General features: G+C 40.6%; 1 protein-coding gene across 1 annotated transcript in view; it reads left to right on the plus strand.

Moving 5' to 3' along the window:
• Positions 1-19,464, plus strand: part of ptprfa (protein tyrosine phosphatase receptor type Fa) — a 396,384-nt gene that overhangs the window by 211,516 nt on the left and 165,404 nt on the right. Inside the window, exons 14-16 of the mRNA XM_080430969.1 lie at positions 13,559-13,676; positions 15,481-15,608; positions 17,315-17,446. Of these exons, the coding sequence (XP_080287095.1) occupies positions 13,559-13,676; positions 15,481-15,608; positions 17,315-17,446 (378 nt within the window). The remainder of the gene's footprint in view (positions 1-13,558; positions 13,677-15,480; positions 15,609-17,314; positions 17,447-19,464) is intronic.

The raw sequence follows: 19,464 nt of genomic DNA on the forward strand, positions 1-19,464 counted from the left end.
ATAGCCGATCTACAAGCTCACAACGCATCGCATCGCGACGCGTTGTGAGCTTGTAGATCTGCTATATTCAAATAGCCAACGTTTAAATATGGCTGGAGTGGTTAATGCATGTTTTGTATTAATAATCCAAATCTACAAAGTAACTAGTATAAGTTTTCAAATAATTGTAGTGGAGTAAAAGTACAACATTTGCCTCTGAGATGTAGTGGAGTAGAAGTAAAAGTACTGACAATTGGAAATACTCCAGTAAAGTAAAAATAACGTCCATATATATGGTATTAAGTTAAGTACAATACTTGAGTACATAGCCTACTTAGTTACTTTCCTACCACTGGAGACTGGCCAGCAAAAAAAAAAAAAAAAAACGTCCATTTCCAGACAGGGAGAAGAGCGTCTACAGAAATGACTTCAGTGTCACTGTCATTGTCATGGCTGATGTCACTCTGAAAACAGAGCAGATTGAATTGTCCAGGCCATCTGTTCTCTACCACCAGAGACACGTAAAGCACAGCTGACATTATAGTCCATGACTCACACACCAACACACCCACACTCTTAAAGTCTGAGTTGCGTCCAGTGGTGGGAAAATTACTCAAATCTTCTTTACTTAAGTAAAATTATCAATACTGCAATATAGAAACACTCTGTTACAAGTAAAAGTTCGGAATTCAAAATGTACTTTAGTAAAAGTGCAAAAGTATTGGCATCAAAATGTACTTAAAGTACAAACTGAAAAAGTGCTCATGCAGAATGTCCCTTTTCAAGTTCTCAAAATGAATGAAAATCTTTTGAAGATAGACGATCTACAAGCTCACAACACGTCGCGTCACGTTGTGAGCTTGTAGATCTGCTATATTCAAACATTTTAGTACTTTTACTTTTGGTAATTTAAGTACATTTTGATACCAATACGTTTGTACTTATACTCAAGTACATTTTGAATTCCGGACTTTTACTTGTAACAGAGTACTTCAACATTGCAGTCTTGAACTTTTGCAGTCTTGAGTACTTTTTCCACCACTGCATTTTAATCTTTGCATGAGCCTGCAAGGTCGTCAAGGCTAGGGCAAGTGCTACAGGATAATATTCACTTGAGAGTAAATGTACTTAAGTTACTTGGATTTCAGGCTCACAACAAGTCTCCATTGCAGTCCGGCAAACGGAGCTAAGAACCAAACCTGGTCTCATTAAGACTTTGTCTCTGTCGGGTGGAAACCTCGACACTATACATTTTCAGGATTCAAATACAAAAACAGCAAAAGTAGCAGATCCACAAGCTTGAAACGTGTCGCTTCGCGCCGCGTTTCGAGCTTGTAGATCTGCTACTTTTGCTGTTAACTCTTTGACTGCCAGAGTATTTTCATAAAGTACTCCCCCAGTGCCAGCAATTTTCGTGTTTTTTTATTTTTATATTTTGAATTTTTCTCATGAAAATAATTTAAGGACACATAATGTAAAGACCCAGCACAATTCCGCCACTAGAGCGCAGCACATGACAGCTTTGATCATGTCGTTGGGTCTCTCTCACCCTTCTTCATAGATTAGACAAGGAAAAACATGAAAACGGATGTGACGTCCCCCCCATTGTTTTGATCGCCGAAAATTACGTTGTGATATACGACGGCGATGACTGATCGTCACCCAGACCATAGATTATAGAAGAGAAACTGTCCGTTTGTCCGTCATACCGTGTGAAAGACCGTTTATTTACCTATTTTGGACGAAAATGACTGGGGAAAAGAATCAAAAACCGGAAACGGAATCCAGGTCATGAAACCGGATGCAGATGTCCGTGAAGTAAGTGGAACTCGAGAATAACATTGAATATTAAGCAGCATAGCGCAATCAGAGATTAAACAATGAACGCGCGTCCAGCGCGTCGAGCGCGTCGACGGCCAACTGGACAAAGTAGCACTTGACGCGTTATCGCGTCGTCCGCAGTCAAAGAGTTAATTTACGAAAACACAAACAGTTGAAATGTGGAGATAGGAGGTTTCTGCCCGACAGCAATGATAACAAGGCATTTAAAAGCAGATTAATTGCTTCCGATGAGTCATAGTAGTGGGTTCCTCTTTCATCTGTCACGTGCGTGCGTGCGTGCGTGCGTGCGTGCGTGCGTGCGTGTATTACTGTATTTGTGAGGACCAATTCAGAGAAACAGACATTGTGAGGACAATAATTGTCCTGGTCCTCACGAGGGAAATGCTTGTTTTATGGTTAGAAAAATAAAAACATATTAAAATGACTACCCATGCAGACTTGAATTCAAGGATATCTTTTTGTTTTTGTCGCATTCCTAAGCCAATAATTTGAATGTTTTTTTGCGTGAACTATACCTTTAAAGTCAGGTCTAGAATTAGGACAATATTTTGGTTAGGGTTAGTATTAGGATTAGGGTGACCATATTCTGAATTCCCAAAAAGAGGACACCTAACGAATGCACGCGCGCGCAGCGCGCGTGCATGCGTTCCGTTTGCATGCGTTCCGATTTTTTTGGGGCGGTTCTGGGCGGTTTTGGCCGTTTTTCGGGGCGGTTCTGGGCGGTTTTGGGCCGTTTTTTGGGCAACAATTGGTGGATTTTGTAACTGTTTTTTTTTTACTTTATTTCGGTTTTAAGGTTAGGGTTAGGTTAGGGTTATGTTATTTAATTATTTTGGGGGAGCCATTCTTCAAAATAACCTCTCTCTCATGTCTATAATGTAAAAATGTAAAAAATGCCTCAAAACCTGTTAATTAAACAAAAGAAAACATTCTTCAAAATAACCTCTCTCATGTCTATAATGTAAAAATGTAAAAAATGCCTCAAAACCTGTTAATTAAACAAAAAGAAAGCCTTGCACAGCTTTCTTGTGCTTTACAGTGGCAATATGGGCTTGCAGGTCAGAAGAACCCTTATTTGCCACGGAGACATATGTGCCTGCTTTGCAAACAGTACACTCTGCTTCGCATTTGTCACGACCCAGACGAAAACACGGGTACTTTTTGCGCATTTCATCCGTGAAGTTACATTTGCGTTTCGGCATTTTCTCCGCCTCTGTCTGTCTATGTAACTTTTTCGGGGAGCAATGATAGGCAGCGCTGAGCGCGACACTGTTCCGTGTGTGTCTGTGTGAGTGAGTGAGTGAGTGTGTGTGTGAGTGTGTGTGTTTGGTCACGTCTGCTGACAGGCTGCTGGAGGCACACGTGTGCCTCCAGCAGCCTGTCAGCAGCCGTGTTGCGGAACCAGGGTTACGGAAGGACCATATTTAGCGCTTTCAGTGTAAAAAAAAAAAAAAATCCCAAAACACCGGACATTTGAAGGATTTTATAAACTCCCCCCGGACAGGCCGGACAGCACCTCAAAAGAGGACATGTCCGGGTAAAAGAGGACGTATGGTCACCCTAATTAGGATTAGACATTTAGAGGCTTGTAGATTTGCTTGTAGATCTGCTGTTTTATTTGGTCTTTTTTCAGCTATTTGCCAAGCCGTCCCAAAATGTTGAAGTCCTCACAAGTATAGTAATAAGAATGAGAATGTGTCCGTGCATGTGCGTGTGTGCTGAGAGAGAGAGAGAGACAGACAGACAGACAGACAGACAGACAGACAGACAGAGCGCTCCACCAATAAATGATGTTTGAAAATGTCTTCTGTGTTGTGTTTCCAATCCCCGGGCTGTTAGCGCACCGCTCTGATGATATGACCTGACCTCACCTCACTGTGTGTGTGTGTGTGTGTATGAGAGAGAGACATTTGATTTTCTCTTACCCATTAAGACCTGAGGCCGATTCTACAAATGCCTTCTAAATCAGTAGTTATCACACTTTTTTCGTGCCAAGGGCCCCCAAAATAATATGTATTTGGCTGCGGACCCCCCCCCCCCCCCCCCCTCTCCCATTTCAAAATGGTTTGTGCCAGGGACCCCCCAGAAGGGAGGGTTTAAAAATTCTAAATTATTCCACATTTTTTGCTCCTCGACTGTGGAATGCCCTCCCTGACCATCTGAGAGCACCACAGTCCATTGACACTTTTAAAAGGGGCCTAAAAACCTTTCTTTTTAACAAGGCATTTGCCTAGATAGAGATGTAGTTGATTTATATTTTTAAACTTCTACTGTGTTTTGCTGACTTTGATTTGAAGTTTATTCATTTCACTGTTTTATTACGGGGCCAGAGCTCAGCTCTGAACCTGTTTTATTATTGTACGTATTCTTCTGTTTCTGCCACTTTTCGCAGTTCTGGGTGAACCGTGCTGTCGCTTTTTACGCAACTCGGCCATATGGTAGATGGTCATGAAAAACTATCAAGAAATAAATCTCACAATCTTTCGTCAAAAGGTGGCGCTATAGCACTCAATTGAAAATGCCAACTTTGAACAGGTACAACTCATGCCCTGTTTGACCTACAGCCATAAAACTTCAATACACACATGCGTCTACTCATGATGAACAACTTTAACCCTCTGACTTTTGACCTCTGACCTTTAGATCTCCCACCATTTTGAATTATATGAAAAACAGTTAAAACAGTTAAAATCTCCTCCTGGGATTTTTGATTAATCTGCACGAAACGTTTTACACATGAACTTTGGACCTATGCCGACAAACCTGTGCAAAAGATTTTCCATAAGTGAAAAAATTAAGCTTTAATGAGCCAATGAATATTGCAGTTTTATGACAATTATTCATCTGCCCCTAACACATACATGCAGACTCACATTTCTTTGAAACTTTGCGTTAATGTTGAGGGTCATTCCAAATATTACTGAAACCAATCTTACTCCAATTGGTCAAAGGGGGGCGCTATAGCGATTTTTTTAAAGTGCAAACTTTAAACAGGCAAAAGTCATGCCTCGTTTGGCCGACAGCCATTAAACCTGCTTACACATGTGCCTTGACTCATGAGGAACACATGTATCACGTTGACCAGTAAGCTCCCCCCTTAGATTGTCCGCAATTTTGAGCAGTTTGAAAAACACTTAAACCCAGGATTTTTCAGCTATTTGCGTGAAACTGTATCATCTGTATGATCTCCTTTTTCACAGGTTCTTATCTGTTGGTCCAATGGCTTCTCCCTTAAACGTGTGCCTCACAACCTGAAGGTTGCCAGTTCAAGCCTCACTTGATGCGGACTTCATTAAAGTTGCATTGCACACAACATGTTTGTGTCAATTAATACATGTGCAATTGTTAAACATAACCGGAAATACTTATTTGAGAGGGTATGTTTTTGCAATGTATGACATACTTCATTCTGAAAATAGCCGATCTACAATCTCAAAACTTTTCAGATAGCAACGTGTTTCTGAGTTTGTAGATCGGCTGCTTTCACTGGTTCACTTTTATCTTCAACAGACAACCTCAGCTTGGACAAAGCAATAGCACTATAGGTAGTGTTGCAGCCCGTCAATCCGAAGGTTGAGGGTTAGATTCCTGTTAATGGCAATAGGTTGACACGTCCAATCAATCCATTCTGCTTCCATCCTTCTCTCTCTTCAATCTATTGTTTCCATGTCTCTCTCTCTTCAATCTATTCCGTTTCCATGTCTCTCTCTCCGCCCTTAGATTGTTCGCAATTTTGAGCAGTTTGAAAAACACTTAAACCCAGGATTTTTCAGTTATTTGCGTGAAATGGTATCATCTGTCTGACCTCCGTTTTCACTGTATCAGGTCTGTTGGTCCAATGGCTTCCCGCTTAAGTGAATGTTTCACAACATCAAGGTTGCCGGTTTAAGCCTCACTTGGTGGAGACTTCATTTAAAGTGCATTGCAAACTACAAGACTGTATTAATGAATACATATGCAATTGATAAAGATAACATGAAATGCTTATCTGAGAAGGTCTGTTTTTGCAATGTATGACATACTTCATTCTGAAAATAGCCGATCTACAATCTCAAAACTTTTCAGATAGCAACGTGTTTCTGAGCTTGTAGATCGGCTGCTTTCACTGGTTCAGTTTTATCTTCAACAGACAACCTCAGCCTGGTCAAAGCTAAAGCACTATAGGTAGTGTTGCAGCCTGTCAATCCAAAGGTTGAGGGTCCGATTCCTGTTAATGGCAATAGGTTGACACGTCCAATCAATCCATTCTGCTTCCATCTTTCTCTCTCTTCAATCTATTGTTTCCATGTCTCTCTCTCTTCAATCTATTCCGTTTCCATGTCTCTCTCTCCGCCCTTAGATTGTCCGCAATTTTGAGCAGTTTGAAAAACACTTAAACCCAGGATTTTTCAGTTATTTGCGTGAAATGGTATCATCTGTCTGACCTCCGTTTTCACTGGGTTAGGTCTGTTGGTCCAATGGCTTCCCGCTTAAGTGAATGTTTCATAACATCAAGGTTGCCCGTTCAAGCCTCACTTAGTGGAGACTTCATTTAAAGTGCATTGCAAACAACAAGACTGTATTAATGAATACATATGCAATTGATAAAGATAACATTAAATGCTTATCTGAGAAGGTATGTTTTTGCAATGTATGACATACTTCATTCTGAAAATAGCCGATCTACAATCTCAAAACTTTTCAGATAGCAACGTGTTTCTGAGCTTGTAGATCGGCTGCTTTCACTGGTTCAGTTTTATCTTCAACAGACAACCTCAGCCTGGTCAAAGCTATAGCACTATAGGTAGTGTTGCAGCCTGTCAATCCGAAGGTTGAGGGTTCCATTCCTGTTAATGGCAATAGATTGAGATGTCCAATCAATCCATTCTGCTTCCATCTCTCTCTCTCTTCAATCTATTATGTTTCCATGTCTCTCTCTCTCAATTAATGCATGTGCAACTGTTAAAGGTAACATGAAATGCTTCTTGGAGAGAGTATGTTTTTGCAATGTATGACAAACTTCATTGTGAAAATAGCCGATCTACAATCTCACAACTTTTCAGATAGCAACGTTTTGTGAGCTTGTAGATCGGCTACTTTCACTAGTTTTCGTTCCGAGGAGACACAAAAATGCCTTTATTGGTAAATGGTTTGTGAACCAGTGATCTAGAGTAGTTCGGGACACAGAGGCTTGGTTCATAATGGACGGAAATACTTATAAATATCAACAGACACTACCAGTAATTGTGTCAATTAATACATAATGCAATTGATAAAGATAACCTGAAATGCTTATTTGAGAGGGTATGAAGTATGTATGACATACTTCATTCTGAAAATAGCCGATCTACAATCTCAAAACCTTTCAGATAGCAACGTTCTTTCTGAGCTTGTAGATCGGCTGCTTTCACTGGTTCACTTTTATCTTCAACAGACAACCTCAGCTTGGACAAAGCAATAGCACTATAGGTAGTGTTGCAGCCTGTCAATTCGAAGGTTGATGGTTCGATTCCTGTTAATGGCAATAGGTTGAGATGTCCAATCAATCCATTCTGCCTCCATCTCTCTCTCTCTTCAATCTATTATGTTTCCGTGTCTCTCTCTCTTCAATCTATTCCGTTTCCATGTCTCTCTCTCTCTTTCTCTTCAATCTATTCCGTTTATCTCTCTCTCTCTCTCTCTCTCTCTCTCTCTCTCTCTCTCTCTCTCTCTCTCTCTCTCTCTCTCTCTCTCTCTCTCTCTCTCTCTCTCTCTCATTCACCAGGTCAGGTCTGTTGTTCCAATGGTTTCTCGCTTAAGTGTGTGCCTTAAAATCTCAAGGTTGCCAGTTCAAGCCTCACTTGATGCAGACTTCATTTAAGTTGCATTGCACACAACATGATTGTTGCGAACGCGGAAGGAGGCCTCCGACAAAGTGGAGCTTACTATATCACCGTGCTTGGGTTGTGTGTGTGTGTGTCTGTCCCTTATTTTTGGTCTTTCCGTGTGTGTTCACGCTCTCATTTGCTCGCGCCCCCATGTGACTCGAAACTCCGTGCTGAAATGCCAGCAGCTGCACTGCCTGTATACAGCGTGTGTTCACGCTCTCATTGGCTCGCGCCCCCATGTGACTCGAAACTCCGTGCTGAAATGCCAGCAGCTGCACTGCCTGTATACAGCCGGCAGAGTGCGGCAGAGTGCGGCAGAGTGCACTACTACAGTGTGGTTGAAATATAGCAGCCTCAGTCAATCTGCGTTCGCTTCCAGCGTTCGCGCGTCTTACTTGTGTCAATTAATGCAAGTGCAATTGTTAAAGATAACCTGAAATGCTTATTTGAGAGTATGTCTTTTCAATGTATGACATTCTACTTCCATCTTTCTCTCTCTTCAATCTATTATGTTTCCATGTCTCTCTCTCTTCAATCTATTCCTTTTCCATGTCTCTCTCTCCGCCCTTAGATTGTCCGCAATTTTGAGCAGTTTGAAAAACACTTAAACCCAGGATTTTTCAGTTATTTGCGTGAAATGGTATCATCTGTTTGACCTCCGTTTTCACTGGATCAGGTCTGTTGGTCCAATGGCTTCCCGCTTAAAGGGGAATTTTGGACTAAAGTTTTCTTACCTTTTCTATGACGTTATGATATCTTAGGATGAATGGTACAGTTGAAAAATTTCATAACTCCACCCCTGAGCCGCCACAGCTTAAAAGGTGCGCGGATAGGCCTTAGGTTAGATCACATATTTTAATAGTTTTTTTTTTAGTTTTTTTTGGTGAGATCTGACGTTCATAGTGACAGAACACTATGCAACCAAAAAAATAAAAAATAAAAAAAAAACAGAAGTCTCGCTAGACGAGATTGAAATCTCGAGATTTCAATCTCGTCTAGCGAGACTTCTGTTTTTTTTTTTTTTTTTTTTTTTTTTTTGGGACAGTGTTCTGTCACTATGAACGTCAGATCTAAAAAAAAAAAAAGCTATTAAAATATGTGATCTAACCTAAGGCCTATCCGCGCACCTTTTAAGCTGTGGCGGCTCAGGGGTGGAGTTATGAAATTTTTCTACTGTACCATTCATCCTAAGATATCATAACGTCATAGAAAAGGTAAGAAAACTTTAGTCCAAAATTCCCCTTTAAGTGAATGTTTCACAACAGCAAGGTTGCCGGTTCAAGCCTCACTTGGTGGAGACTTCATTTAAAGTACATTGCAAACAACAAGACTGTATTAATGAATACATATGCAATTGATAAAGATAACATGAAATGCTTATCTGAGAAGGTATGTTTTTGCAATGTATGACATACTTCATTCTGAAAATAGCCGATCTACAATCTCAAAATCTTTCAGATAGCAACGTGTTTCTGAGCTTGTAGATCGACTGCTTTCACTGGTTCACTTTTATCTTCAACAGACAACCTTAGCCTGGACAAAGCTATAGCACTATAGGTAGTGTTGCAGCCTGTCAATCCGAAGGTTGAGGGTTCGATTCCTGTTAATGGCAATAGGTTCAATCCATTCTGCTTCCATCTCTCTCTCTCTCTTCAATCTATTATGTTTCCATGTCTCTCTCTCTCTTCAATCTATTCTGTTTCCATGTCTCTCTCTCTCTCTCTCTCTCTCTCTCTCTTCAATCTATTCCGTTTCCATGTCTCCCTCTTCAATCTATTCCGTTTCCATGTCTCTCTCTCTCTCTCTCTCTCTCTTTTGAGGGGCGGCCATAGCTGAGTGGTTAGTGAGCCAGCCTAGGGAGCCAGAGGCCCTAGTTGCCCCAGGTACGATGCCAGGCCAGGCCAGCAAATGAAATTTGTCCCTGAGCAAGACTCTTAACCCCTAATTGCTCACAGGCCCTCATTGGAAACAAGACCGCAAGGACTTTCATGAACAGACCTGTTAAAGGAATTTTCCTTATCTCTTCAATCTATTCCGTTTCCATGTCTCTCTCCGATCTACAATCTCACAACTTTTCAGATAGCAACGTATTTCTGAGCTTGTAGGTCGGCTGCTTTCACTGGTTCACTTTTATCTTCAACAGACAACCTCAATCTGTACAAAGCTATAGCACTATAGGTAGTGTTGCAGCCTGTCAATCCGAAGGTTGAGGGTTCGATTCCTGTTAATGGCAATAGGTTGAGATATCCGTTCTGCTTCCATCTCTCTCTCTCTTCAGTCTATTATGTTTCCATGTCTCTCTCTCTCTTCAATCTATTCCGTTTCCATGTCTCTCTCGCTCTCTCTCTCTCTTCAATCTATTCCGTTTCCATGTCTCTCTCTCTCTTCAATCTATTCCTTTTCCAAGTCTCTCTCTCTCTTTCTCTTCAATCTATTCAGTTTCTCTCTCTCTCTCTTTCTCTTCAATCTATTCCTTTTCTCTCTCTCTCTCTCTCTCTCTCTCTCTCTCTCTCTCTCTCTCTCTCTCTCTCTCTCTCTCTCTTTCTCATAATTATGTTCTTTTAGAAAGTGAGCAACAGCAACAGTCCACCTGGCCCTGGATTGGATCTACCCACCTCACCTGCTGTCATTCCCTCTCAATCCATAATCACACCTGCCCTCACTCACTCCTCATTAGTCTCTCTCTCTTTCTCTCTCTCTCTCTCTCTCTCTCTCTCTCTCTCTCTCTCTCTCTCTCTCTCTCTCTCTCTCTCTCTCTCTATTCCCTGGCCCCGCTTATCGCTGCTTGCAGCTATATTTATTATTGTTGTTTTCTTGTTTCTTTTTTTGTTTTTAACCTGTAGCACTTATTGACTTAACACATTGACTGCCAGAGTTTATTCATAATGTACTCACCCCTGTGCCAGCAATTTGCGTGTTTTTTAATTTTTTTGTTTTGTAATTTTTCATTCAAATACATTCTCTGATTGTGTTGTCAAGCACCTACGATTGTTCCACCAGTAGAGAGCAGCACATCCAAACATTGATCACCTCGCTCACCCCCTCCCAAACAGGCCCACGTCATATCCGGTCATTCAAAGGATGTGACGTTTTCGACAATTCCCGGCCCGCTGATCGGCCTGAAAACGACGTGATACACTACGACGATGGCTGTTAGTCACCCGGACCAAAGAAAATAGAAGTTGAGCTGTCCGTTTGTCTTTTCTACCGTGTGAAAAACCGTGTTTTTCCTTATTCTGGCCGAAAATCACCGGAGAAAAACAACGTGACCCGGAAATGATTTTTTTTTTTACATCCGGCTCCGGGTGAGTGTGACGTAAGTGGAAAACGAAAGTGTTGATGAGAAATAAACACAGCCGTGCGATCACAGATTAAACAATGAAAATTCAAAAGAACGTGTAAACAGGCTCTTATGAATCCTGGCACTCAAGCGATGGATTTGAAAGAACGTGTAGACGGGATCTTGGCACTGTATGTGTTAATAGCAACATGGCCTCCGTGTGAATATGGTCTATCGCTAGCCTCTCATTCAGGGTCTGGTGACGCTGTCGAAGGCGGGGTTTTCTCGGTTGAAAATCTAACTGGCGGCCCGGCCCAATTGAGATTGGGATAATCCAGTATGAACCAATCTTCAAAGAGTCCCACTTTGGCCACGCCCCGATCTCAGAAAACGACTGCGCTGAGAGGGCTTTCAGACTGAGTAATGGAGTGAAACGAAATGAAAATTCAGGCTGAGTGTCAGGCTATTATTTTACACTTTGGCAATTCAAAAATAGCAGATATAGTGCCGCGGTACGAGCTTGTAGATCTGCTATTTTAGAAAAATCGTGAAAATGTGTGTACATCTTTGAATATATATATTCTTATATTCTTTCACGAATTTTCAAAAAAATTGCAGATATACAAGCTCGGTGCCGTGCTATGAGCTTGTATATCTGCTATTTTTGAATAGCCAAAGGAATCTAAAATGACACAGATGTGTTCCCAAGATAATTTAAAAACACAACTTTCCCCCACACCCTTACACCATGTGATGTGATGATAAAGTTGATCGTGATTCTGAGTAACACCAGCAGTGGTGTAAAGTAACTAAGTACATTTACTCAAGTACTGTAGTACAATTTTGAGGTACTTCTACAGTACTTTGTCGGACTATTTCCAATTGTCTTTACTTTTACTTCTACTCCACTATATCTCATAGGCAAATATTGTACTATTACTCCACTACAATTATTTGAAAAATGTAGTTACTGGTTACTTTGCAGATATAAATTATTACATTAACCACTTTAGCCCTATTTTATACTCAGGCTATTTGAAAACAGCCGATCTACAAGCTCACAACGCGTCGCGATGCGACGCGTTGTGAGCTTGTAGATCTACTATTTTCAAACATTTTAGTACTTTTACTTTTGGTACTTTAAGTACATTTTGATATAAATACTTTATTATTATTTTTATTTTTTTTAATTTAGAGCAGCCAATTATTTTGTACCCCTTTTTCTCCCCAATTTACTCGTTATGCCAATTGATTCCTCCCCACACACATTTCTGTGTTGTCACTGCTTTTTGTTTCCTACTGACTCACCTGCCAGTGAGGAGCCTCCACCAGGAGGACGTAGAGCCTTCGTCCTACTCCTCCCGCCCAATACACCCCGCTGACAGGGGCCGCCCCCAGCTCGTAGGAGTACGTGCAATGACCAGTATCACCCTCCCCGCCCGGCTTCCCTCCCCCGAACACGGGCCAATTGTGTTCGTGTAGACGCACAGGTTTACCTTGTAAACCTGTGATGTGACAATAAAACTGATTCTGATTCTGATTCTGACGCTTGACAAAGCCAGATGCACCACGGTGGATTCGAACCCACAACCTCCGTGGTGATGGGCAGGGACTTTACCACTGCGCCACCCGAGCACAGTGATATCAATACTTTTGTACTTTTACTCAATTCAATTTTGAATTACGGACTTTTACTTGTAACAGAGTACTTCTACATTGCAGTATTGATACTTTTACTTGAGTAAAACATTTGAGAACCTTTTCCACCACTGGAGACCAGAGGGACATACACATTCCTGGTGTAAATATAGATGCATGTGTGTAATGAGCCAACGTTTTGACCCCAGAGGGCTTCATCAAGGCACGATGGACCCTATGCAGACCCCTGCCTCATTAAACAGTACCAGTGGTGGAAAAAGTACTCACATTTGTTACTTAACTCATTCACTGCCAGACTTATTTCTGGCTGTGTGGTCCCACTGCCAGGATTTTGCGATTTTCTTACCTTTTCAAGTAGTCACAGAATATTTTTTTTATCCCACGATTTTGTAACCCTATTTATTACACCCAGTGCCAATGTCTATGTAATCCTGGGCACTACCTTCCCTCTGCCAACCTAGGGAGGCCAGGGCCGAGCTCATGCCTCCTTCAATGCATGAGAGCCAACTGACCTTCTTGTCATCTGACAGGGGAGAGTTTCCCTGGTTGGACGTAGCGCGTGGAAGGAACACGTTATTCCAACCAGTTCCTTTCCCCTCCATCAGGCGCCCCGGCTGACCAGGGGGAGGCAGTATAGTGACCAGGATTACTGCATGTTTTTGTGAGGGTACCTACCCTAGGAGACACGGGGAGAACATGCAAACTCCACACAGAAAGGCCCTTTCGCCAACCCCACCTAGGGTATGGGCACTGATGACGCGGAGGAGAGAACACGCCCCCAACGCCCACATCGTCCCCTGCGGGAATCGAACCCAGGACCTTCTATCTGTGAGGCGACAGCACTACCGACTGTGCCACCGTGCCCCTACAAACCCTCACTAACACTCTCTCTCTCTCTCTCCCTCTCTCTCCCCTCTCTCTCTCTCTCTCTCTCTCTCTCTCTCTCCATCAGGAGGTCATCATAGGGGGTCTCCTTCCAGAGACCAGTTACTCCGTCACTGTAGCAGCCTACACCACCAAGGGGGACGGAGCGCGCAGCAAAGCTAAAGTCGTCTCCACCACTGGAGCAGGTGTGTGTGTGTGTGTGTGTGTGTGTGTGTGTGTGTGTACTTTTTCTAGTTAATTAATTAATCCCCCACTGCCAGCGGTTTTACCTTATTTTTTGACGATCCACCAAACATGGGAGTGTTTTTAGTGATGTCATTTCTGGTTCTATCGCAGTCAAGGCATCATTCATAGGTTGGCGAAGAGTGCCCTCTAGCGCAATCACTAAAAACTCAATTTATTTTTGATGGACGCATACAGTATATGCGCCTTTGGCGGTGAAGTTTTGAATTTGAAAGGACGCTTATATGTGTCCTTATAAACGTATTAACAGTTTAGCTATGCAATTGTTTCTGTTCTGAAGTGGGACCAATGCTTTATTAAGTTGAAAACATCCTTTATTATTATTCACTTATGAATGTTATAGTTTATGTTTGTTCTTGCATCTACCTGTTCTGAAGTGGGACCAATGCCTGTCACAATTATTACATAATTGCCTAATCACAATTACTTTGCATAATCACAATCGTTGATAATGTTGTAAAATGCTCATACATTTTCAAAACAGAAATTAAAATTATATTCATATGTTCCAATGCTCAATGGCTAAAAACACATTTAAATCGTTAATCGTCAATTATTTGTGTGACAATTAATCGTCAACTTAAATTTGTAATTGTGACCATAATCTACCAATGCTTCATTGAGGTTAAAGGAGTAGTTCACCCAAAAAACGACTAGAGATGTTTTTGTTTTTGTCGCATTCCTAAGCCAATAATTGGATGACCAGTGGAAAGAGTCTCCTACTGCAGTGGTTCTCAAACTTTTTCATGTCAAGGACCCCCAATATTATATGTATTTGGCCGCGGACCCCCATCTCAAAATATTATGTTCCAGGGACCCCCAGAAGCAAAGATTGGAGTTAAAAATGTTTGCTTTAAAAATATATATAAGATTTGCACAGATTTTCGCGATTTTTCTAAAAATAGCAGATCTACAAGCTCGTAGCGCGGCACTCGGTGCCGTGCTACGAGCTTGTAGATCTGCTATTTTTCAAAAGCCAAAGTATAAAATATGGTTAAAGTGATTAAAATGATTGTGAAGCTTAATTAACTAGTTTTGCTGGGAACCCCCTGGTATCCCCCCAAGGACCCCTGGGGGTCCCCGGACCCCACTTTGAGAACCAATGTCCTACTGCAGTGTCCTATTGACCAATGACCCGGTCATCAAATGATTGGCTTAGGATCTCATGAATTACTCAAGGCTTCATGGGGTGTGTAATTGACAGTGGTGGAAAAAGTACTCAAATGTTTTACTTAAGTAAAAGTAACAATACTGCAATGTAAAAATACTCTGTTGCAAGTAAAAGTCTGGAATTCAAAATGTACTTGCGTAAAAGTGCAAAAGTATTGGTATAAAAATGTACTTAAAGTACCAAAAGTACAAAGTACTAATTATGCAGAATGTCCCATTTCAAGTTTTCAAATGTATAAAAAGCACGACGCATTGTGAGCTTGTAGATCTGCTATTTTCAAATGACTGAATGTATATAGGGCTGAAGTGGTTAATGTATGTTTTGTAATAATAATCCAAATTTACAAAGTAACTAGTAACTAAAGTTTTCAAATAATTGTAGTGGAGTAAAAGTACAATATTTGGAAAAAAGTTTTGGAAATTGGAAATACTCAAGTACAAATACCTCAAAATTATACTTAAGTACAGTACTTAAGTACATGTACTTAGTTACTTTCCACCACTGGTAATTGATAGAAAGTAAGTTATTTTTTTGGGTGAACTACTCCTTTAACAAATCATTTTCTTATGCCCCAGTCCCAGGCAAGCCCACCATGATGATCAGCACCACCATCGGCAACACGGCCCTCATCCAGTGGCAGCCCCCCAAGGACGTGGTGGGAGACCACCTGGGCTACCAGCTGCACTACAAAAGGACAGAGGAGGTCTGTAAGATCTAACAGCCGTTAAGACTCATAGCATAATTGCCGATAATTTTTTTCAAAAATAACAGATATACAAGCTCATTGCGTGGAACCGAGTGCCGCGCTATGAGCTTGTAGATCTGCTATTTTTGAAAAGAATCGTGAAAATGTGCAAATCTCTAACTTTGTCTTTTTGGTAACACTTTACATAAAGGTAGGGTAAGTGATTTACTTTGGTTAAAAATAAGTGTTAAATAGCTCTATATTCTGATAGTACTCATTGCTATCGAGTGTTTGTTCAGTAAAAGGAGTCTCCCATGTCTCTCCAGCTCTTCATTAAACAGAAAATGCATTTTCAGTGCTCTCTCCTGATTGGTTTAAATGTTGTCACCTACCATATTCTGTTTACTAAAGAGCTGGAGAGACCCCTGTGACCGAACTAACGCTCTGTAGCAATGATGATCAGAATATAGTACTTTAACCTTTTTAACAAAAACTAAAAATAGCAAAAAATATCACTTACCCTACCTTTAAAGGTCGCATCTAATGTGTTATAATCACAGTTATAACACATTATAATGCACTTATAAGGCATTATAACAGTTGTTATAAATGTTTATAATGCACTTTAAGTAAAATGTTACCTGGTAGTTATAATGTCCTGTTCCACTAAATTATAAGTTGTTATGCATAATTATAAACATTTATAACAAGTGTTATAATACCTTATAAGTGCATTATAATGCATTATAAATTCGGTTATAACACATTATAGACCTGACCTTTAAGTAAAGTGTGACCATATTGTTTTAAAGCGAACATTTGTAAAATATTTTGTTCCAGGGACCCCCCAGAAGCAAAGATTTGAGTTACAAAAGCTTTAAAAATATATATATTCACAGATGTGCACACATTGTTCACGATAAAAAACAAAAATAGCAGATCTACAAGCTCATAGCGCTATGAGCTTGTGTATCTGCTATTTTTGAATAGCCAAAGAAATCATAAAAAATTACACAGATGCCCGGATTGGGCTAAGGTTTTCAGAAAAGAATAAATGAAAAATCATGCCCCTGGAATGTTTTGGGTTTTCCAGCTAAATGTCTGACTGCACCTTGTGCTGTTTACATTTCTGACTAATAAAGTATTCAATCAATCAATCAATCAATCAATCAAAAGTCATCTAGTAGTGATGGGGCACGGTGGCGTAGTCGGTAGCGCTGTCGCCTCTAGCTAGAAGGTCCTGGGTTCGATTCCGCTGTGGGCGCTGTGGGTGCTGGGGGCGTGTCTTCTCCTCTGCATCATCAGCGCCCATACCCTAGGTGGGGTTGGCGAAAGGGCCTTTCTGTAGGGTAGTTAATACCCTCACAAAAACATGTAGTAATCCTGGTCGCTATACCACCTCCCCCATGACAGCCGGGGTGCCTGATGGAGGGGAAGGGAACTGGTTGGAATAACGTGTTCCTTCCACACACTACGCGTTGTGAGCTTGTAGATGTGCTATTTTCAAACATTTAAGTACTTTAATACTTTTCCTCAAGTAAACTTAGCATTCCGTACTTTTACTTGTAACAGACTTCTACATTACAGTATTGATACTTCTAATTATAAAGTAAAACATTTGAGTACTTTTTCCACCACTGCTTATAAATACTTATTTTTGTACCAAACCCCGTATCTGTACTTTTAACTGCTGTGCGGCCACTGGCGACTGTCTGTCCATCTAGGAAGCCTTCACCATCAGAGACTTCAAGAAGACGGACGACCACTTCACCGTCACTGGCCTACACAAGGGCGCCACCTACATCTTCAAACTGTGCGCCAAGAACCGCGCGGGCAACGGCGAGGAGTATGTGAAGGTACCAAATGTGTTTATGAGAAAATAAACAATGCAATGTACATTTGTTAATATAGCATCACAATAATTTTAACCACTTTAACCTTTTATACTTTGGCTATTCAAAAGTAGCAGATATACAAGCTCATAGCACGGCACCGAGTGCCGCGCTATGAGCTCGTAGATCTGCTATTTTTGACATTTCTTTAACATTAACAAACCTTTGATTATATATATATATATATATATATATATATATATATATATATATATATATATATATATATATATATATATATAGTTACAGGGAAATTGAAAAAGGAGCGCTATATGGCCCCGACCACACACACACACACACGCACACGCGCACACGCGTGTGCGCACACACACTCATGCTTTCAATTTGGTTTATTGAAAGCATGACTGTTAAGATAATTTTATTGTGTTCTGGCTTTTAACATTTGTTTTAGTTTATCCACGACGCACACGTGGATAGTAAAGGTCCTTACACACCGGGGCGATTTTTTTCATGCAAATAATACGTTTTTTTTTTAAAACCTTATAAAGTCAATGCAAGCTTCCACACCAGTTTCGCGGAGCGAAAAAAGCGTCTTTTAATTATTCGGAACGAGTCCGAATTTTGCGTATATTTATAGATTTATATAGATTTGCGGAAATTTGTTCAAAACAAGCCACTACTGCAAACTTTAGATGTCAATCTTAGCCAATGAGGATGGAATATGAAAAATCATACACATCCGTCTTGATCACATGACTATGGAGATCATGTGTACAGATTTGCGTGAAATTTTGATAAAATCGGAAGGAGTAATATAAAAAAAATTGTTTTACATAAGTCGGCCTCCTGGTGACGCTATAAAAGGCAGATGTGAAAAATGCAAAGCAAAGGTTTTTCCTTTACCTCTAGGGAGTGCGCATACAAAGTTTTACACAGATCGGTGCAGTTATAGGTAAAAACAAATCGGTCTGTTATAGCGCCACCATGAGGCTGATTTGAAAATTCAAGTGGCATTTATTCCTCAGCATAGTGGAAATATGCGTGCAAAATTTCACGGAAATTGCATGCTGTGTTCATGATTTGAGGCATTTGTTGAAAACGGAGCACTCCTGCAAACTTTGGAAGCCATTTTGAGCCAATCAGGATGGAATATGAAAAGTCTGAAAGACCGGTTTTGTGTAATGACTATAGAGATACTGTGTACCGATTTGTGAGATTTCTTATGACTGTTCACAACCAATGTTGCCTTTTATATTTCAAATGTGTACACTCAAAACCAAACAAAAGACAAATAGACCCCCCCCCCCCTGTCGCCTCCCTCCCCCCTCCCCAGAAGTGCTGCTCCAAATCACGTGCTACGCGGATCATCCACAGGAATTAGCTTACTTCAACCTTTCAGAAAGGAGCCTTCCAAATCTTCTCTGACTGTGGGAACCTCTTCCTTTTTCAAAATAAGAGTATATATTTTTTGCAGTGATAGGACCGTATGAGAGCAGGCCCTGTTGAGTTATTCGTAATGTATTCATCCCCTCTGACACTCCCAGGATACAATATAGAGCTATTTAACACTGTTGCTGAACAAATACTCTATAGCAATGATTACTATCACAATATAGAGCTATTTAACACTGTTACTGAACAAACACTATAGCAATGATTACTATCACAATATAGAGCTATTTAACACTGTTACCGAACAAACACTCGATAGCAATGATTACTAGCACAATATAGAGCTATTTAACAACACTCTATAGCAATGCTTACTATCACAATATAGAGCTATTTAACACTGTTACTGAACAAACACTCTATAGCAATGATTACTATCACAATATAGAGCTATTCAACACTGTTACTGAACAAACACTCTAGTCTATAGCAATGATTACTAACACAATATGGAGCTATTTAACACTGTTACTGAACAAACACTCTATAGTAATGATTACTATCACAATGTAGAGCTATTTAACACTGTTACTGAGCAAACACTCTATAGCAATGATTACTAACACAAT

This window comes from Gymnoscopelus braueri (assembly GCF_963280865.1).
Source record: "Gymnoscopelus braueri genome assembly, chromosome: 6".
NCBI lineage: Eukaryota > Metazoa > Chordata > Actinopteri > Myctophiformes > Myctophidae > Gymnoscopelus > Gymnoscopelus braueri.